The 21,819-nt window shown below is 40.7% G+C and overlaps 2 protein-coding genes across 4 annotated transcripts; one reads left to right on the top strand and one right to left on the bottom strand.

Annotated features, from left to right (window-relative positions):
• The first annotated feature begins 574 nt into the window (after positions 1 to 574).
• On the top strand, positions 575 to 8,054 carry LOC113673758 (neuronal acetylcholine receptor subunit alpha-7). 3 transcript variants are annotated; one of them, XM_027190193.2, is made up of 9 exons: positions 575 to 826; positions 1,449 to 1,575; positions 2,585 to 2,851; positions 3,680 to 3,787; positions 4,400 to 4,572; positions 5,102 to 5,146; positions 5,234 to 5,343; positions 5,752 to 5,916; positions 6,020 to 8,054. In XM_027190193.2, exons 2-9 carry the CDS (start codon positions 1,512 to 1,514, stop codon positions 7,122 to 7,124), a joined length of 2,037 nt encoding a protein of 678 aa, XP_027045994.2. In that variant the 5' UTR covers positions 575 to 826; positions 1,449 to 1,511; the 3' UTR covers positions 7,125 to 8,054. The 3 variants fall into 3 exon arrangements, with proteins under 3 accessions (XP_027045994.2, XP_089058669.1, XP_027045993.2); XM_089202543.1 differs by having other exon boundaries at positions 611 to 742; XM_027190192.2 differs by lacking the exon at positions 575 to 826 and having other exon boundaries at positions 1,280 to 1,575.
• LOC113673759 (uncharacterized) lies at positions 7,609 to 21,344 on the bottom strand. Its single transcript, XM_089202542.1, has 14 exons — positions 21,140 to 21,344; positions 20,484 to 20,565; positions 19,734 to 19,847; positions 19,387 to 19,503; positions 19,058 to 19,259; positions 18,270 to 18,493; positions 17,387 to 17,656; positions 16,397 to 17,112; positions 15,662 to 16,003; positions 14,838 to 15,161; positions 13,598 to 14,116; positions 12,648 to 12,867; positions 12,203 to 12,418; positions 7,609 to 12,031 (listed from the first exon to the last, which is right to left on the bottom strand). Exons 2-14 carry the CDS (start codon positions 20,548 to 20,550, stop codon positions 8,112 to 8,114), a joined length of 7,251 nt encoding a protein of 2,416 aa, XP_089058668.1. The 5' UTR covers positions 20,551 to 20,565; positions 21,140 to 21,344; the 3' UTR covers positions 7,609 to 8,111.
• Between the last annotated feature and the right edge of the window lie 475 nt (positions 21,345 to 21,819).

Here is a 21,819-nt window from a genome sequence, read left to right as displayed (position 1 = left end):
TCCTAGGCACATACCGGCAATCAGCATCTTGAGTCGAGTACTAATTACAAAGAGACGAAACATTCTAGCAAAAATCAATACCCAAACAGACAAAAACACATACTATACGCACAAAACAAACATTTTTATCGCATCTAAGGTCAAGATAATCTTACACTTCTTTTGGCTACCTCGTTAGTTCTGAGGCTACTTCTACATCAAACTTAAGTGTTGAATGTTGTGTACTCGCTATGTGGACCGTCTTCAGTTTGTACTGTGGTGAAAAGACAAAACACAAATATTTTAACCACATCTGGACACATTAAAAAAAAAATTCTCTCACGCTGATTTGCCAAAACCAATTTTTCTTGCGTAACATAATCCTTGCTAGAGTTTCTTGACTGACACAAGAGATGAAAATTCTTGTTCCATGGATTGAAGCTGTTTCACGTTACAACTTATTCTGACGTAAGGCTTAAAGAGTATACTTATTCTATGTAGATAGTTGTGAACCAATCAGTAAACAGCATTTAAACTGCGGTGTAATAAGTTAGCCATAACTTAAGTTATAAATACAAACCCAGTAAGATATGTTAGCTTTACTTTGGTAATTTATTTCGCATGACTGAATGGACGCTTCATATCGTATACACTTATTTTAGATCACTAAACGTACTGAGACCGTCGTCGACTTCTTCTGCTTTGATAGGCAGGAACGACTTTCCCGTTTAATGATTAATTCTTCACTCGACGGGAGCTACAGGTATTTAACAATCGTTCCTATACAAGCTTCCAGATGTGAATATTTTATCTAAACTACAACAACTAGAACGAAGCAGCCTTAAAGGTAAGTAGAAGAAAAAAGAGACAGCCTTTTTGCCTCGTTTTCGTATCAAGAAATTTTTCTTGCAATTGCAAAAAACAAAAGCTGTAAAGAACTTGAATTTTACCCACAATTTAAATACCAGACTGTAATTAGAAAAGCTAGTAGATAAAAAAACTAGTTTAAACCCAGAAAACCAACAAGTAAGATTTGAAATAGTTTACCAGGAAGAGATAAGATGTCCGCAGAATTTAATTTAGCAATTAGTTATAAGCACAGTCTCACAGACGTGATTGTTTTATATCATCCACTACCTTCATGATTCGTTTTGTTCTTGTAAGTTAAGTTTACTACCTTTTAAACAATCCACAACATGATCGCCAGATCTAGTTTAATTTTTGAAAATATAATTCAAATAGCAGGTGACAAAGCCGCCAGAGTAATAATAGTAAGTGACTGTATAACTCTTTAGACAGGAAACACGAGCCAGCGACTCTTGCTTACTCAAAATAATAATTGCCTTTCTGAGGACATTCAACAACAAAAAAAAATTAAAACGAGAAATTTAAACGCGACTAAATTATTTCGCTGTTGATTTCAACTCAAATGCAAAGATTCTATGTATTCGCTTTTGTTTTTCTTTCAGGAATGCAACCTTGAAAATTATCTTTTATTTGGGATTAGTTTAAGAAAGAGACGTTATAAGCAAATGGGACTACGGAATATCATTTTCACCGTGTTATGGATGACGCTCGACACGCAGGGTTCTTCAGGTAAGGTTGAATATTTCTTAAAATATAATATTTCCTCTGAAGATTCAGTTTTCACGCCGTTTCCACCAGACATAGATGAAACATCCAAAAAGTACGTTTTCCTTTTCATTTTTATTTTTAAGCTGTTCTTATTCAGAAGACATAATAAATATATTATGATTTCTTTCACCCAAACAGCTCTCGCTCTTCGTTTTGATTTGCATGATTACATCATCACATTGGGCGAGTGTTTAACTAACTCAATTCAGCAAACAAGCTCAGTCTATTTTCAATAACAAAGAAAGCCGCTAAGCGCTAAGAGGTAACAATTTACAATTCTGTTGACCAATGCTGGTCAGCTGGGAAAAATTTGCGCGAAAAAAATCCACAAAATTCTCACCAGAAAACCAGTGTCGATGATAATTTGGAGTTTGTTTACAAGTCTTTGGGTTTATGACTCTCCTTTTAGAGCTACCATTGTAAAGGGAAATATGGTAAATGATAGCTTGTTTGTGGAATTTCATATCTGCCAAATAACGTGATTTAAGAGCTCATCAATGCCCTGCATTTTTCATGTTCCTTCTTAATAGACTGCCAATTCACGTGATCGCAACTCTATATTAACAATGTTCAGCCAAAACAATCAAAATAAGAGAACGAAGTTGGTGCTGATGTTCTCAAACCCATAATAGTCAAAGAAAAGCGAAGCTTTTGCTGATGAAAGCTATTCTAACGCGAGAGATCAGGATTTGTTGTGACTATCAATTTGGCTGGACTTCGCACAAAAGCTTAAGCTCGCGTCCTTCTATATCCGGGAGCCGTAGAGTAGCAGAAGCAACAGGAGGGGAGGGGTGGAAAGAGTACAGTTATGTCTGGGAGTAAAATAAATAGCAAAGATTAACTTTATAGAGACCGGAAGTCATTTAACATACAAAACATGCGCAGCACCTTTTCCAGAATGTAAAAGAGATCTGCAATAAAGAGTGATGTTTTCTACAAAGATAAATTATCGTTTTCTTCTCCTTTACAGGTTCTCTACAATGCAGCTCTGAAGAACCCCAGTTGAACTCAAATTTCAAGGAAAAAATGGCCGGGGTCGGGCGATTCAAATTTTTAGCCGAAGTCAATGACATTGATAACTGCACTAAACTTGCTTGTAAATACAAGGAACGCGGAGACTTTGCTTACCTGTTAGATGGCCAATGCTTCAATGTGAAATGTTTCAGTAAGAAATCATGCGAAATTGCAAGTCAGCCTCCTATCGTCCCAACAGCTTTGGCGAAGCTGGTGTGGTCAGGTAGGACTGGTAACTAACAAATACAACGATTGTTCAAACTGACCGCCACATCCTTTGCTTGAAGTTTCCTATCTCGGGTAAAAACAGTGTTCAAATGCCATTTTCCTCACATCCCTGAAAGATATTCATAAGCAAATGTTTTTTATTCAATTTCTTCTAAGCCACCTTTAAAAGAAGCAAATAGCTTTTGAAATAACCCTTTTCCAGCCATATTTCCACACAGTAACAAGGCTTAGATCAATTCCAGATCAAGGACACTTGTTTGCCACACCTTCTCCCCCTGGGAGAAAGTTCGCCACACCCCCTGGGGGAAAATTTTGCCACCCTGGGGAGGTGCTGATACATCTATTTAATTGATACATAGGTGAGAACAACATTTAGCTTTTTAAACCCCCTCTAGACACTTAAAATGATAAGCAAATTTTCATGAAGTTGCTAATTTTTAGATAGTAATGAGAGAAATAAGGACTTTTATTTTATTTTTTTTCTTGATAATTACCAATATAGACTACGATCAGTCCCTCCTTTTCGGCGAAGCCCGTAGCGTGACTGCGTGAGTCTAAAAAAAAAAATCAGCGAATAAAAGATTGATGTCACCCATCACGTGGAACTCTGAGGTGAGGGTTATTAGTGGGTGTCACTCCCAGAGTTCTGCGTGGCGCGCTAACATCAATTTATTTCTTCGCTGATTTTCTCAGAATCACGCTACTGACTTCGTCGAAAAGGAGGAACCTCTTTTAATTCATAACCACTAATGCGAGATTAAGTTTCACAAATTTGCTTGAATAAATCCCAATCTAAGGCGAAGCTTAATCATTTCCCTTACAGAAGCGCCTGTAAAAATTCCTTCATCTTACGGGATCGTTTCGACAACTTCAGCTTCCACGACGCCCACAAAGAAACCAGGCACAAATTCTACCAAAGGACCTCAAAGAAGTATGACATTACGAGTGCATGATTGAATATGCCTAAAGCAACCAGGATAGAATAGAGTTCTTAGTAACAGGGTTTTAAGTAGCTGAACATTACAATATGAAAAGTGATTTTTCATCTCGAGTAATTTCAAAATGGTCACTTAGTGTAAGATCTTGCACTATTGTCCGACCGAAAAAGCGTTACGGCAACATAAATCGGTTGGAACCAGTCTTCATACGGTCAAGGAAGCTCGAGAGGGCTTTTGTGGTGGGACTGATGACGAGATACGCTTCTTCTATGAAAAAATAAATGCTATCAAAATTAACGCGACATTAGTCTCTGAAACATTTCAGCAAAAAAAAACAAAACAAAAACTAAAGCAAATATTTCTCTGCAATTTTGAAAAGCCATTTGGACCTAAAACCTTCAAAATATGTTTTGTAATGCACATGCGCATGTCAACGGTCTATGCCGCGCCGTAAAAAGTAAAACTGTGTCACATAGAAAGCGTTTTGTAAACTTTGAATAGAAGTTGAGGTAGGAAATCCAAGACAAAAGAAGCTCTTAACTTTGCCACGTTCTTTTTTTCTCTCTTTTTTCATTTCATACTTACAATTGTATGTCGTGTTTCAGCTGCACCGGGACAGCGTGGTCCAGATAAAAAAATCGCGAAGATCGCAGAGCACCGGCTTCTCCAGGATATAATTTACACCGACAGTTACAATAGAGAGGTCCGACCAGCGCTTCGTGATAGCGATGTCGTCACTGTCCTTTTCGAAGTGAAACTTGTCCAGATCGTGGACGTGGTAAGTGAGGTCATGGAATTATATATGTGTAAAGTGTATATTCCAGTAGAGGTTACAACAGCTGCTCTCGACGGGCATTTAAAGGTACACAAGGTTGTTGTATTATTGAAAATAATCACTTCTCCTTGGTTAATAAGGGAACTCATTGCCATGCCCATGTAGTAGAGGAACCTCTCCTTTGAATGACTACAAGTATGACACTTAAAGTTTCGGTCTGAGTGAAAAACGCGTTAAAATTTGCATTTTTGTTTGCGTCTGTCATTTGATTCCCAGACTACCGCATTTTCGGTTCCAGGCTCGCGTATTAAAAAACGAACACCACGTAAACAAAACTTATCATAACGCATGAAACATTGCTATTTCAAATAAGAAACCGACTTACTTTAAAAATACTTAACATGGAAAACATGCTCTTTTAGTATGGGTACGAAACTATTCAACTGACTGGGTATGAATCGACCTGACTGCGTACGAAACGACTGGTAACCTATTTGTACATCCATTTAATTTTGCCTTTTGTCCCTGATAGGATGAGAAGGCGGAGACTTTGAAGGTGAACGTCTGGACTACACAAGTAAGAAGAGTGTGGCTCAATTTGTTGTTAGGGCGCTTCTTGACTGACTGCTTTTCAGCTAATATTTGTCTCTTTCATGTTTCTTAGAAATGGAAGGATCCCTTTCTTAAATGGAACCCTGATGATTACGATGGAATTAGCACAATCAACGTTGAACCAAATTTAGTGTGGCTGCCCGTCATAATACTTTACAACAAGTAAGGCTGTACTTCCCTTGGAACCGGTCAATAGTTATTGCCTGGGGGGGGGGGGAGGGGTTTGGAAGATTTGGCTGTGTCTCGATTAAAAATTTACCTGATTTCCCCCCCCCCCCCCCCCGAGGGCCCTGTCATATTCTTATGACCCCTCAGCCAATTTTCTGTAGCCCTTCTTAATACTCTGTTGGTAACAACTCATCCCCCTCAGTTTCCCCTGAAAGCCATGTGATCTCCACCCCAAAATCCTCCAGAAGATTTTTTTCTGCAAATTAAATTCAAGGCAGATCCGACCACTCAGAAGGTTGACTTAGGTACCGTTGAGCTGCAAGGACTGGAAGGCTGTTAAAGTTCTTTTCCATGAATTAGCGTAACGCACGGTGAGGATTTTTTCTCTTGGCACATTTTCAGCGCTGCCAAAGGTTTCACTGGTGGACTAGAAAAGTACAAGACAAAGGTGCTAATTGGCAGCAATGGTACAGTCACATGGTTTTCCGCGACACAGTTCATTTCGTCCTGTAAACAGAATATCCGCTTCTTTCCATTCGACGAGCAGTTCTGTTATTTAAAATTTGGGTAAGTACGAGTGCGAGTTTTCTAAATATTTCTCTATCTGGTCTTTAACAGCTAAATCGCAGTTTATCAAAATGCTCCCTTACACTTGTATTTTCTTATATAGATCTTGGACCTACAATGTGAAGTATCTTGACATGACAACGGACCAGACAACTGCTGATATGTCGGCTTGGATAAAAAATGGCGAATGGGAAGTAATAGATGTTCCAGTAGAGAAGAATCAGCTCTATTATGCATGCTGCCCTCATCCGTACGCTGACATCACCTACACCATCCACATGAAGAGGAAGGTACTTTACTACATATTCAACCTGATCATCCCCACAACAATCATCGTCTTCTTTATTCTAGTCGGCTTCTGTCTTCCCCCTGACACCGGAGAGAGGATCACTCTAAACATCACTGTCCTGCTAACAATGACAGTTTTTTTGAACATTGCGTCCAACACGCTTCCCTCCACCTCGGACAGCATCCCACTACTGGGGGACTATTACCTGATTCTTATGATAATGGTTTGCTTTGCAATTCTCTCAACTTGTGTCGTCCTTAGGTATTACTATGCAACTCCAACGCGCATGCCCGAGCGTTTGCGCGTGATAATAAATGAATGGATTGCGTCGCTTCTCTTTTTCGTCATCACAAAGAAACCTAAGAACAAAGGTGTCAGTCAGTGGTGTGGAAAACGAACCGAAGAGGCGTGTTACGACTGCAATGAGTCTCACAACTTTATGGCTGCGCAGAGTTTTATTGTCCAAAACGAAAGCAACACGGCCGAGGAACGAATAGCTCTTATCGAGATAAGGCCAAAGAATCACCTCCCGCGAGCCAATGGGGTGCAAAATGAACACCGAAAGACGCCGTCGAGTGCATCACATAAAAAATCCAAGAGTGAGCCAGCCATCAATCTGAGCGGTGGGGCGTCAACAGCTTCAGAAAAGCGGTTGAGAAGGCGAAAGATGTCCGCACTTCCCAAACGCGGTAATGCCTTAAATACCCTACAAAACAGAGTTATGGAGGGACTTGGAGTCCTGACTCGCCGTGTTAAAGAAGACAACGAGACAGAAGAGATCGTTTTGGAATGGCAGTTCGCAGCCATTGTCCTCGATCGTTTGTTTTTTGTCCTGTACTCACTGACTTTTATCATTCCTTTGTTTGTTTTCTTCTATGCGTCACCAACTCCACCGGTCAGCAAAGTGGAACCACAGTAAGCACTAAAGTAAATAGCTAATTGAGTAACTAGCCTTCTGAAAGGAAGATCAGATATGACATGAATTGATTGGGTTCATATCAATTTGATTGTTGAGTATTAGCATGATTGACTTTACAACTAAATGCCTGCACTCCAGGCTCTGACTCATTCCCAGACGTCTTCATTAAAGGCGCGCCAAGGGATAAGAGGAGAATGATGGGAAGGGGAATTACCATCTCTCGTAATTTTCCTAACCATTACACCTCGCGCTCCCAAGCCGTGTTGGGCCCCGCGTTATTTAGTTGATCAGGACAAGTCATCTCTAAGCTTAAGTGCGGGACAAAGAATAGAGGCTTAGGGTGGAGAACCTGCATAAAAGAAAACCATGAAAATAAACCAAGAGGAATCATTTCTTTGAAGCTCCATCCACAGAACCGACACGGCACGACAATAAAAGCTGTATGCTAAGTAGAGGCTATGACTTAAAAATTAGACAGAGAAGATTAAAATAACATCAGCTGGTGTCTTTTAATATTTCAAATATGGTACAAAACTGTAAGACATTAAAAATTACTATAAAAATAATTCACATAAAAAATTAGAAGTAAACAGTACATTAGATAAAATAACTTTAATTTCCTCTCATGGGAAAGAAAATATGAAACTGCGAACACAAATACAATTGTGAAGAGCGTTTGCAATTGAAAAATATTTGGACGATAATTTCAAAATTAATTTCATTTTGTGACTTCGTAAGAACACAGTCTGACTTTAAAGATTTCAGAATTTCACGTAAGAGAGTCGTTGAGCTTTGATATATCATAATACTATAAACAATACTATTTACAGTAATCAAGGCTGTCATTAATCAATGCATAAATTTTGGGAATAACTATACAGTTGATGTACATTACACCACACCTATCTTCAGTAAAAATTACACAAATAATTCTTTTGTTATTTACAGTTTCATATCATTTCAAAAACTAGGTACATTTCCACGTAGCTAGATAAGTCGTTCATCTTTCTCAAGTTGTCCCATGGGATATGCCCCGCCCTTGTACTCCTCATCAGATGGGTAATACCTGCCGCTCATTTTACTCATCTGCTTCTTACGATAAAAGAACAACAAAACAGCGGCTATTAACACCAGAAGAAGCACGAATCCTATAGACAAACCCAGCTCCATTTGCCTGTTTTGCTGGCGAGCAGCTGGCGTAGGTTCTATTGTGATCCCTAGTTCGTTCTCGCATAAAACACCCGTAAAACCGGACGCACACGCGCAGGTGTAATTACCATAAGTATCCACACATTGTGCGTCATTTTGACACTCGTGTTCAGCGGTTGCGCATTCGTCCACGTTAATGTCACAACGAAATCCTCGAAAACCTGTTCCAGTACAACTGCAGTAGAAGCCATTTACAAGATCGACGCATTGTCCATTATGGATGCACGGGTCACTAGCGCATTCATCGATGTTCACGTTGCAGGTTTTGCCACTGTAACCCGCCTTGCACGTGCATTGGTAAGAACCGTCGTTGTTCCGACATTTTCCGCTGTTTAAACATGGTGTTAATGTCACACATTCGTTCACATCATCCTCACAATACGTTCCCTGGTATCCAGACCCCAAGCAATTACACCAATACGAGCCCACGGTATTGTTACATGCGCCGTGAACACACGGGGACGAGGTGCATTCATCTATGTCTTCCTGACATTGGGAACCATTGAACCCAGTGCCTGTGCAGTCACAGTGAAAGCTGTTGACGCCATCAGAACAAATTCCGCCATTCTGACAAGGAGGAGGAGAACAATCATCAACATTGATTTCACATCGCCTTCCAGTGAATCCAGGAACACAACTACAGTTATATTCGTTAATTAAATCGACGCAAGTTGCATCGTTCACACATGGATTAGAGCTGCACTCATCTATATTACCTCGGCAGCTTTTACCAGTGTAACCCGGCAAACAGTTGCAAGAGAAATCCCCAACAAGATCCATGCAGGTAGCCCCATTTTGGCAAGGCTGCGATGTGCATTCATTTATATCTACCTCGCAGTTTCTTCCCGTGAAACCACGCGCACAGACACACGTATAATTCGCTATAGCATCTACGCACGTGGCACCGTGTTTGCACGGATTTGATGCACATTCATTCATATTAGTCTCGCAGTTTCTTCCAGTGTATCCCGACAGACACGCACAACTATAGCTCGCGATCAGGTCTGAACAGGTCCCGCCGTGTTTACATGGGTTTAGGGAGCAGTCATTGATGTTAACTTCACAATCCCTCCCTGTGAAACCCACAACACACTGACAGCTGTAACCAGCTACAAGGTCGGAACACGTTGCATTGTTCTTGCAAGGATCAGAAGCACATTCATCAATATTTATCTCACAGTTTCTACCAGTGAATCCCGCTAGACATTTGCAGCTGTAGTTACCAATGTGATCGGAACATGTTGCACCATTTTGACAAGGATCGGGAGAGCAATCGTTGATGTTATTTTGACAGTTTGCACCAGTAAAACCATCGAAGCAGGTACACTTATACTTTCCTACAAGATCAATACAAGTTCCTTGGTTTTTACACGGGCTCGACGCACATTCGTCAATCTCCACTTCACAGTTTCTGCCCATGAAACCCAAGGAACATCTGCAACTATAGTTTCCTAACAAGTCTAAACATGTAGCATTGTTCAAGCACTGGTTAGGAGAGCATTCATCGATGTCCACATTGCAATTTCTACCGCTGTAACCCGCCACACAGTTACAGGTGTAATTGCCTACAAGATCGGAACATTTACCGTGATCTCCACATGGATTGGAAGAGCATTCGTCTATGTCGACTTCGCAGTCCCTGCCAGTGTAACCAGAAATACAATTACAGCTGTAATTCCCAATCAGATCTAAACATGTACCATTATGTGCACAAGGATTTGAAGAGCATTCATTTATATCGACCTCACAGTTTCTCCCGCTGAAACCCGAAATACAACTACACGTGTAATTACCAATAAGATCTAAACATGTGCCGTGGCGTCCGCAAGGATTTGAAGAACATTCATTGATGTCCATCTCACAATTTCTACCCGTGAAACCTTCCAAACAGTCACAACTGTAATTCCCTTGCAGATCAAAACATGAAGCATTATTCGCGCAAGGATCAGAAGCACACTCGTCAATGTTTGTCTCGCAATTTCTCCCAGTAAAACCTACAGGACACCGACAACTGTAATCGGCTATAAGATCGGTACAGGTTGCATTGTTCTGGCAAGGGCCTTGTATACAGTCATCTATATTTATTTCGCAATTTCGTCCAGTAAATCCACGCAAGCATACACAGCTGAAGTTTCCTATTAGATCATAACACGTTCCTTGATTGAAACAAGGATCTGGGGCACATTCATTGATGTCAGAGGCACAATTGCTTCCCGTAAATCCGACGGGACACTGACAACTGTACCTGCCCACTAAATCGTTGCAAGTAGCGTTGTTAAGGCACGGATTTGACGAACACTCGTCGACATCTACGCTACAATTACTTCCTGTAAATCCTTTGAAACAGTTACAGCTGTAACTACCAATCAGATCCACGCAGGTTCCCTGATTTAAGCACGGGTTCGGAGAGCAGTCATCAACGTTTGTTTCACAGTTTCTACCAGAAAAACCCATGGGACAGTTGCAGGTGTAGGCAGCAATTTGATCGATGCATGTTGCATTGTTTTGACAAGGGTGAGGGGCGCATTCGTCGATGTCGAATGTACAATTCCCGCCAGAGAAACCCGGGGAACAAACACAACTGTAGTTTCCGACGCCATCAGTGCAGGTACCCTGATTCCGGCAGGGATTGGGGAAGCAATGGTCTATGTCGGTTTCACAATTCCTTCCAGTATAACCTAAGGGACAACTACAACTGTAATTTCCAACATGGTTGATGCACGTCGCATTGTGTTGGCAAAGGTTTGGAGAACATTCGTCGATGTCAACACCGCAGTTCTTTCCTGTAAAACCAATTAAACACTGACAACTGTAGTCGTCGACTAAGTCTACACAAGAAGCATTGTTCAAGCACGGATTTGAAACACATTCATCGACGTCTACTTCACAATTTATGCCGGTAAAACCTGATACACAGCTACAACTGTAGTTACCCACTGTGTCGAGGCAGGTCGCGCCATGCCTGCATGGATTTGGAGAACACTCATCAATATCTATGTCACAATTTCCACCAGTGTAACCCACGGAGCATCGACAACTATAGTTGGCTATTAAATCAGTACATGTTCCCTGGTTCGCACAGGGATTAGGCGAGCAATCATCTATATTCAACTCGCAGTCTCTTCCAGCAAAACCCGTAGAACACTGACAGGAATAATTGCCTTGTAGATCTATACACGATCCATTGTTCTTACAAGGTGTACTCGCACATTCATCGATATCACTCTCACAGTCCTTTCCCGTGTATCCTACGGTGCAATCACATCGGTAACCTCCTGATATTTCATAGCAGGTCGCATTATTACTGCAAGGTTCGGAATGGCAGTGAGTTATCTGGGTCTCACAGTAAAGGCCAGTATATCCCTGCGCGCACACGCAGTCAAAACCGCGCGTGACATTAACGCACGTGGCGCCATTAGTGCAGTTATTTAGCGAGCAGTCCGGTATGCGAATATCACATTTATCACCCATCCAACCTGGATCACAAGTGCAGTTGAAGCCATCCCAAGATGGAACACAAACACTGTGAGCTGGGCAGGGATTGGGCAAGCAGGTAGAATTTCTCTGGCAACCCGTTGTTACTTGTTTCTTATTAACGCCCAGGCCTCTCTGAGAGTGAGGCGAAAGATAATGGACACGTCGGGAGTTGAACATGATGTCCTTTATGCATCCCTTGAAATTTTTGAGCGCTATTAGACCTGCAATGAAACATTCAAATTGGATTACTCTTCATAATCGACCCTGGGAATAAGATAAATATCGGCATTAGGAGCAAAAATGGAACAGGTCACGAAAAAATGGAGCCAAATTAAGTTAAAAACAAAACAAAACAAAAAAAACTAAACAGGCTTTTGATTATCTCTAAATACCTTTAGGTTGTGTTACACCAGCCGGGACTCCACCCATATCCACAGACACCACAGGGTCGTGAGTGGTATCAAACTGTCCGTCTGCTCCAGGCAGGTCTCCCTGTACTCTCATCCTGTCATCCAAGTCCAGTGTTATGCGCTTATATCTTCTGGTCCAAGTCACGTGATGCCAGTCACCGTCAGACACGACTTTGTTGATCAAAAGCGAACTTGATCCTGAAATCCAGTTGAAGGTCGATAAAAGACTGACGCTTTTATTTTAAAAATCGGACAAAAAGACTAACACTAATTCCATGAACATTGAGTCACGTTCGATTGAGTCACGATCTATCTTCTCAACCAAAATTTTTATTATCAATCAACTTGAAATAAAAGAAACCAAGAAAAAAGGAAATAAACAAATTTACATAGAAATAACACAGGATAAATGGCACCTTTACCATACCTGAACCAAGATCAGCAGTAAATCTAGCCTGACCGGAAAAGACCTCAAGAAGCATGAATTCTGTATTTCCTCCTCCAGGCCTCCGCCCGGCGTACATTAGTAACCCGTCCATTTCACGAGTCCTGAACCACACTGACCCACTCTGACCAAAACTCCACTCAGAAGAGTTTAATGTTAGCTCCACTCGGCTGTCATTCGATAAGAACGAAGTCTCGGAAACTGCAATAAGCAAGAAAAAAATTCACAAAAAAAACCTGATATCTATGAGTAAAATTACAGCAGATTAAGACGGAGAGCGCTCGGTTCACCCAGTTAACATAAGATTGTCCCCCCATTTTCTCTCGATCTTCATGTGATATTATTTGCTATGCAACCTGTTACGTAGAATAATGAGTAGAGAAAATATATAAATTTGTATAAAAACAAGAGTCAGAGGAAAATCAGGGTTTCATGTGAGCCACTTGTAATTGGGCGACCTGATTTTCCACCACAGCTACCCACTCAGAAAGTTAGACTTCACTATTTTGCCCATATTTTGCCCATACTGTTATGGCTGAAATAAAGATGACCACAGTGTTACAAGAGTACTTAGTCACGAAGATCTGAAAAATTAATTTCTCGTTTTCCTGCACACACTTAAGGGCGTAATAATGGGGGTTGGGGTCCCCGTGACCACCACTCCCCTCTAAGATATGAATTTTTCAAGTCATCAAAATGCCGACCCCATAACGGTTGTGGTGAGGATGCGCGAATCTGAAGAAATCTCTTCCAGTACAAGATACTCCATTTGTGGGTCCTTCTCGTCTGTTGAGAAAAGCTACTTCATCAGAGGTGCGCGGAAATTCGTATCCGTAACCCTACCCTTGCCGTAACATCGTCAGTACAAAAATATCTTACTGGCGCAAGGCAAAACTAAGTAATAATTATGTAAAAAGAAAAGCGTTCTCATCATTTTGACACCGACTACCGACAAAATCGTCTAAACAGTGACACTCGAACCCAGTCCAGGTGGCATCGCACGCACCTCCGTTTTTACATGAGTCTGGTGCACAATTCTCGTCCTTCTTACAGCTTGACTTCGGCATAGAATACCCACCATTCGTCTGCGCAGTCTCAAACGTCGTCAAATTTCCATTCATAATCACGTTTCTTGAACAACCACTAAATGTTGACTGCTTATTATTTAGATAAATGAGCAAATCGGTAAACCTGCTCAAAAGACCTCCCATATATAGAGTGTTCTCGAGATCTGCGATTGGCTGAGAAACTCGGGGCGGAGTAAGAACAGCGTGATATGTGTCCACGTCAATCGTAACACTACCGGAAGTGACGTTGATATGCAATCTATGCCATTTGCCGTCAGAGAGATTTCGACCGATATCGAGGTAGTTTCTTTCGAAGAACGACCTCACGTACGCTACCCGCAAACGTCCATTGTTCAAGGCTACACCAAAATCTCCTTGGCCTGACTGAAAACGAAATCAAATTTAACTTTGACTACACTGATCTCGAGAGATTTTCTGTAAAACTAGTTGGGTTAATACCTCATATTTCATTTGTGTGAACTGAGCTGTAATCATCGAGAAAGGCATGTCGAGGGCGGAGTCGACTCTGATGATGACTTCCGCTCGGTTTTTAGAAACGTTAGTCACTACTACCAACAAAAGACTTCTCAGGACCACACGTTCAAATGATACTCCTCGATTTAAACAAATTGCTGCAAAACTACACCAATCACAATATATGCTGACGACACACACACAAAAAGGGAACTCACGAAAACTGTAACTAATGCGCGCAAAGCACAAGTAGAGAAAGCGATTAAGTTGTGATAGGTTTTGGTTTTCAATCTGATTGGTGGAGAAGACTGCGCAAGTTTTGTTTCAAAACTCGCAAACAGCGCCAGAAACAAAGCCATTAATTCCTCGTTAGTTTCAAAGCTTAACCCTCCCACTTTCAGGCTCTAAATTCCTATTCTCTGCACTGTCTGCCAAACATTTCTTATAACTTCAGCTACCAGGACTTGGCGTAAAGCCAATAATGATCCTTTTTTCTTTTTTCTCTTGTCATTCTACTTGAAAATGTATTGATATTGCAAGGAGAAGTTCGCAAAGTTTTTGCTCATTCCTGAACGTGTATTAGTTAATTTACCCTGCTCTACTCACAATTCCCTCGGTAAAGTCAACTTACCCCTGTGTAAGCGAGCACTCCACTCGGAAGAGTTGGATCAATTGAAAACTCCAAAGAAAACGAATTAATCGGAGCAGCTGAATCAAATTTTAAACCAGAGTTGTCATCACTATCAAAAGTAGCTGTGACTTGATGCTCGCAAAACAATCCCACGAATCCTTGGAGACAATCACAGCGGTACTGCACCCACTCATCTACACATGCGCCACCATGTTTGCATCCATGATTGCTACAGACGTCCCTTCGCTGACAACCGGTGGAGACTAGGTGCGCTTGCGCCAATACGTTCTGTAGACCCACTTCGATTCTATTATACAGAAAGTCCTAAAAAGATCCAAAGAGGAAGATTAGATTTTTGCTTCTCAGCCTGCCAAGGGAAGGGGCTGGAAGAGTGTCTGGAATCTTGGTCGGTGGTTGAGTCCTCTTCCTAGCATTTCAGGTTAGAGGTTTTATTTGGTTTCCATGGCTTGAAGCGACAAGGAGTATTGTTATTCTTCCTGGGCGGGATTCAAGTCTTACGCAAGCTACCTTCACCCCAACCACCCCCGGCATTAAGGTTTGTATAACTCCTGAGGAGAGAGAGAAATCCTACGAGATCTAAATGGCAAAATAACAAAGCCTGGGTTCGAGGGCGGCCTTCTCGATACAAAGCCGATTGCGCCACAAAGCAATCACATCTCCGACAACATTGATTATGCAGCGAATACGAAGAGAACAATGAACGCCAACTAAAAGACAATGAGAGAACAAAGGTTTCTGCCTAAGAAACCTTAACTTTTTTCTTCCCCCTGCTACTCAATCTCGGAATTAGTGCCTAAAAATACCTTGATGCATCCCACAAATGAGCCATCAGTCGTGAGTTGTTGTCTTATCTGCGGGACCAGCTGTCTCACTCCTCCGAAATAAGGAAGACCAGCGTACTGCGAGCTACCATCGGAGGTGGTTGAAACAGACGCTGATGAACAGTCTGCGCTGCACGTGTCCTTGTCGATAGATATAGTGGCCTGGGGACCATTTATCTGCAGAGTTATTTGGTGCCAGGCCCCATCGTTGAGTCCCCTGCCTACCTTAGCCGTTGCTGTGTCCAGGCCGGTATTGAGTGACAGGCGGAGAGAGCCATTTGTTAGCTCTACAATCACGTGATCTGTGTGCTCTTTTATGAGGTCCTGGAAGAAATATATTTTTTTTCATCATTAATCTTTCCAACGAAGAGCATACAATTCTTGATGCCACCTGGATTAAAAAAATAGTTGAGTTGGTTTCCGATTTCAGTGTCAAAAGTAACTCGAAATGAAGTGCCATGCTTTAATTTTGATACGCCCTATGATTGGTTAAAAAATAAACTAGCACGCACTTCATAACGGGTCATAGACAGTCCAATTTTTTAATAGCGACACCACCACTCGCCTTTTCCCGCGCTTTCGACAATTTTCTTGTTTCCTCGAGTTCTCAGCTACTCATTATGAAATTTTCCTTTTTGCATTTGTGATTAATTTTATCTTATTTCACTACGCTCAAACTAAGAGCGCGATAAACGGTTTGTTTTCAACTCTACTTACCGCTCCTTGATAGAACAAAAGTCCAGATGGCAGTGTAGTTCGGAATCGAAATGACATCAGATCCGATGATAACAATGTTAATCCTAAAGCAGGAAGATACGAGCCTTGTTGGAAGCTCACTGAAAACAGAACTTCACATGATCTTCCTCGATAACCATCAGCACACTGACATTCATAGCGATTGACATTATTTACACACGTTCCGCCATTATTACACGGATTAGAAGCGCATTCGTTGATATCCACTTCACAGGTAAAACCGGTATAACCCGGCTGACAATCACAATAAAAGCCACTTCCACCAAGTCTGCAAGTTCCTCCATTCTTACATGGCTGCGCAGAACAGTTGTTCAAGGGAATCTCGCAGTTTTTCCCAGAAAAGCTTGCGGTGCACGTGCATCGGTAGCCATTCACATAATCCTCGCACGTGCCTTGATTCTGGCATGGATCATCAAGACACTCGTCCACGTGTTTGTCACAATTTGCGCCTGTGAAGCCCGCTAAGCAAGTGCAGTTATACCCGCCAGGTGCGTTATGGCACGTGCCCAGATTTCCACAGGGTGATGTAAGGCACTCGTCCACATCAAGGCTGCAGTAAGGACCGGTCCAACCGGCTGGACACGTGCAATTCAACTTGTTACCATGAAGTGTACACGTGCCATTGTTCTGACATGGATTAGGTTGACAAGAAGAACTACTAAATTCACAATGGTGTCCTAAAGAACACAGAAATAAATTCGTTTTAAATTTGAAGATAGCTTGGAACTAAATTTGATACTGTTAAAAGCTATGTACATCACCTGAAGGAAATGGAATGGGCAACTAACTTACAAACCAACAAACAAATAGAAACACTATGAAAAAGTGAAACAAATTCATGTGCCAGGGCAAAAACGAACTTAATAATTCACAACATGCATAGGTTTCTCAAGACAAGATAGTCTGTACCTGTTTACCAGGTGAAAATATCTGATTTGGACTTCAACATACCTTGAAATCCTGCTGGACAGGTACAGTAATAACCTGCCGATCCAACACTCTCCACACAAGTGCCACCATTTTTGCATGGATTGGACAGACATTCAATGATGTTTGCCTCACACTGTCTCCCAATGAAACCAGCTGGGCAGTTGCAAGTAAAACCATTCATTTTATCTGTACATGTGCCACCATTAAAACAAGGGTGAGATGCACACTCATCTGTGTTATTTTCACAGCGATGCCCTTCAAAGCCTGGAGCACAGGTGCAGTTGAAGTTACCTTGAATTTAAGGAGCTTGATCAGTGTCTATTAATCGTATGAGACTTTCATTAGGGTCAATAATCTTAATTAACCCTGCTGATTCTTAGTCACATGCAGTTTTTGCAAAAAACAAGACTGAACATTCAAACATAGACTCCTAGTTGTAACAATAAAAGTATTGTTATAAGAGACACTGCTCAACTTGGAGTCATTTATTTCAAGCTTAATGAACATGCACAACATCAAAAGGGATTTTTTGCAGATTCAAACCTGGGAAGAGGTAGGGGATGGATGAGTGGGATTGAATGTGTAAATATTGTAACTGATGATCACAACTCCACTGTTATGCACCTTAAGAGATGGAAAGAACTATTTATAACCTACTTGTTACCTAAAAAGCAAATTACTACGCCAGTTGTTTGTTTATGAATATTATGAATTTTTTCCTAGTATTTGCTTAAGTGCAAATGTAACTGACTCATTTTTAAAGGAAATCATGTCAACCTACAAACTGGACCATATAGTTACATGTGTACGATAATTATTTTGAGTTGATTTCCCTTTAATTCAAGTGTTTATGATATCAGGGCCACACCTATAATTTCACCTTAACTGACAATTAAAATCTCACCTTGAAAGCTCTTACAAGTTGCTCCATTTAAACATGGCTTCCCAGAACAATAATCAATGTCAACATTACAGGTTTGACCAGTTTTGCCAACAGGGCAAATGCACTGATAACTGTTCACTCCATCCACACATTGTTGAAATGATAAACATCTGTTTGGAAGACAGTCATCAATATTCTCTTCACAATTAGGACCACTGAAGCCTGAGGTACAGGTGCAGTTGTAACTAAAAGATATTCAATGCATGAAAGAAAGTGTTAATTCAACATAACAGCACTGTAACAGTTGTATTTACAGGAGCAGATTCGCTTTGTTACATAGATGTCAGCTTAAATAGACAGCTTTGGGAAATGCCCCAAAAGTCAGGCAGAAGTTGCCTGCCTAATAGGGGCAAGTTTACTTTTATTACAACAGTTTAAGAAGAATACTTCAAATGAAAATGATCAATAAATAAAGTGGGTAAGTTTCTAAAGAAACTGTGGTGCTGTGTCAGGTATAATAGGGTAACTTAGTATTATCAACTGAGGTGATAACATAATTTGGCCACCATAAAGAGTAACAAAGCTGATGTTTCAAGTGTTGGCCCTCTGTCATAGGGAAATGAAGGGCTAATGCTCGAAACCTCATTTGTAACTGTTTATGAACTTTTCAGCAGGGCTTGAAAAATCGATTGCCATGAGATAGGTTGTGAGAGATCTGTCTTTGATCTACAGGTGAGAGAGTTGGAATGTACATGTGTACTTTTTACTGCTGCTTGCAATTTGTTGTCTGTACCACTCAAATAACTTACCCAAAAACATTTTCTGTACAAGTTCCATCATTCTGACAAGGACTTCCATCACACTTTGTAACAGTTACATTACAGAAAGGTCCAGAGAAACGTGCTGGGCACTGACATGTGTAGCCATTCACCCCATCAACACAAGTTCCACCGTTATGGCATGCAAGATTTGTCTGATTACATTCATTCATGTTGGTCTCACAATGTAATCCTAAGAGTAAGTAAGTCAAACAGAATATTATTGGGAAAAAATTACAACAATGATTATTAATATTTATGGTGATGAAATTTTTTGACATTTTTGTATATACATGGTATTTGGTTTAATCTCCACTAACCAGTAAATCCAGCGTGGCAAATACACTGATAACCTCCAGTCTGAAATCTCTGACACACAGCATTGTTCTGGCACAGGTTAAAATGACACATGTTGATCACAGCTTCGCATCTTTCCCCTAAAAATAATAGTATACATTGACAGTATTAACAAGGAAGGCAACCTAACTGTGAGCATATGATACAATATGGAAGTTACCAAAACAAGATAAAACTTTTAAAGCCGTGGCTGTCAATACCCTTTTATTCCAATTCTCAGCTTTAACTTTCATTGGAGGAACTGGGGCTTAATGGCTGGTGATTTGAATTCTCAAAGGTTGCCCTAAGCAGTAATGAAATATAATTCTACCTGTAAAACCAGGTGGACAGCTACAAGTGTAGTTATTAATGCCAATGTCAGTACAAGTTCCATTAAAGTAACAAGGATTGGAGGCACATTGCTGACCAAAGGCAATATGCCAACCTGCAGAGTGAAATTCAACACAACATTTTAAACAGTTTAATTCTACAAAGGAGATATGATGTCATATTGAAAATGTACAGTGTAATGGTGTTTGAGAACCAACCACAGATAGTTAGACTGACCACTATGTTTAATTTTTCAAAGTTTTCCTACATCCTGAGAATGATTAGAATATGGAAATTGAGGGTTGCATCCTTAACCCTCTAAATTGTGGCTTCTATTTTCTCATTACAGTATTGCCCATGAATCAAATGTAAAGATAATGAGAAGAGAGGTAATGATCAACCATTCAAGAAGCATCTGATTGTCAGATGAATTCTCCTAGTCAGTAACAAAGGAAATGTAAAGAGAACAGTGTGGAGAATATGAATACTTATGTTAGAGTGTGAAGGATTAAACTGTCAGCCTTGCTTAATAGATCACCTTGCACTGCATCAGCAGGATTCCATGAAGATAAAGAATTTGAATCCTGAACATGTCAAGGCTTCGCTTTAAATCAGCTATGTTTCGTTAATTTTCGACGATAACTTCATTGTTTCACTGAAATATAAATTCCCTATGATCTCTTGGAAACATCCGAATGACTCCGAACATATCACCAAAAATAATCTATAGAGTAAATTAAACCGAACATACCAGTGCTAACAACCGTCAGCCAGAGGATCCAAGGTAAGTTACGTGTTCTGCTCTTGTTTTTAATCATGTCTCCATTGAGTCTCTATATTTCAGAATACATGTACGGTAAGCATATGAAATAAAAGTCGTCAAGTTACTTATCTGTATCGCTTTCTTGCGTTGAAGCGTTCCTTCGAAACACTGACAACAGAACACAATTAACGAGAAACATATCCTCAGACATTTCTGATGGATAGGTTATAGATCACTAGAATCGTTCCTCGAATCTTATAGATGATTAAAAAAGAAGATGTTTGTCAAAGAATATCGCTATTATGTTTGGCACTAATGGTCTGGTTTTACAACTATAAACTATCCAATGAATCCAAAATTTTGAAAAATACGATCTGTTTTGTTATTCTACAACATACTGTAATATTATCTTCCTTATCAAGTTTTGTGCTTTGATCGACGCGGAAGCATTTTTTCTTTACAAACGACACCTACCAACAAATTTTGGAAAAGCTTCCTGAGCTATCAACTTATTTACCAAAATCCCCCTAACAAATAGTTTTCTAAGGGTTTTAAAGGCATAAACACTTTCATTAACTCTGCTCTGATTCCGTTTGAAAAGGTCACCGATAGAACAACACGATCGCATACTTTTTCACACTTACCCCGTTAAAACCCACACTCTCAAAACATTCGCACCACCGCCAACCTTGCCAAAGCAACGGCACCAAAGAGCTCTGTTAAGCGGTTTTGTAACATACTAATTTTCGCGACCAATATAAATCAAACAGCTGCTCTGAGAGTTTCAAACAACGATCGAGTGTTCGAATATTTGACAATTAAGCGTAAGCGTGTTTCTATGCCAGCACAAAGTCGAGGCGACCTCATCGTTATTTATAGACCTATTTGCATATGCGAGAGCCAATCAGATGTCAATTTGCCGGCCCGCTTCCGTTTAAAAAGTGAACAAAAAAAGTGAGCTTTTTGCGTAAGTTAGTAAAAACTTCGTACACAGACGGGTTTTGCACCAAAAGACTTTTGACGAGGCCGCATAAAAAGGCTGAAGCAATCTTACGCACAAGTCTTTGGCGATTTTCTTATAGAATTGGTTTGAGCTCCGAAAAGTTTGAATTACGCTCTCAAGGAATTACGTATTTCATGTTGGGCGTAAAAACTTCTTCAAGATTCAGTCTATTAGTTTGGTCGTCCTTCCACTTTGTCCAGTTCCTGTTATGAAAATCAATGTCAGTTCGGAGGGTGATGGGGTGGGGGGGGGGGGGGGGGGGGGCAAGGTGGGATTTAACAAAATTTGGGAGGAAGTATGCCGCCGAAACCCTGTCCCTTT

This window comes from Pocillopora damicornis, chromosome 4 (assembly GCF_964200805.1).
Source record: "Pocillopora damicornis chromosome 4, jaPocDami1.2, whole genome shotgun sequence".
NCBI lineage: Eukaryota > Metazoa > Cnidaria > Anthozoa > Scleractinia > Pocilloporidae > Pocillopora > Pocillopora damicornis.
This window is presented reverse-complemented; position numbering and strand designations above follow the sequence as displayed.

Excerpts from the sequence above, each read along its gene's own strand:
- LOC113673758 (XM_027190192.2), top strand. The coding sequence starts at position 1,422 with ATGTATTCGCTTTTGTTTTTCTTTCAGGAATGCAACCTTGAAAATTAT. Across the intron at positions 1,576-2,584 it reads CGACACGCAGGGTTCTTCAG|GTTCTCTACAATGCAGCTCT; the intron begins GTAAGGTTGAAT and ends TCTCCTTTACAG. Across the intron at positions 2,852-3,679 it reads GGCGAAGCTGGTGTGGTCAG|AAGCGCCTGTAAAAATTCCT; the intron begins GTAGGACTGGTA and ends TTTCCCTTACAG.
- LOC113673759 (XM_089202542.1), bottom strand. The coding sequence starts at position 20,550 with ATGATTAAAAACAAGAGCAGAACACGTAACTTACCTTGGATCCTCTGG. Across the intron at positions 17,657-18,269 it reads AACTTGTAAGAGCTTTCAAG|GTAACTTCAACTGCACCTGT; the intron begins GTGAGATTTTAA and ends CTTAAATTCAAG. Across the intron at positions 15,162-15,661 it reads CATTTGTGGGATGCATCAAG|GACTTTCTGTATAATAGAAT; the intron begins GTATTTTTAGGC and ends GGATCTTTTTAG.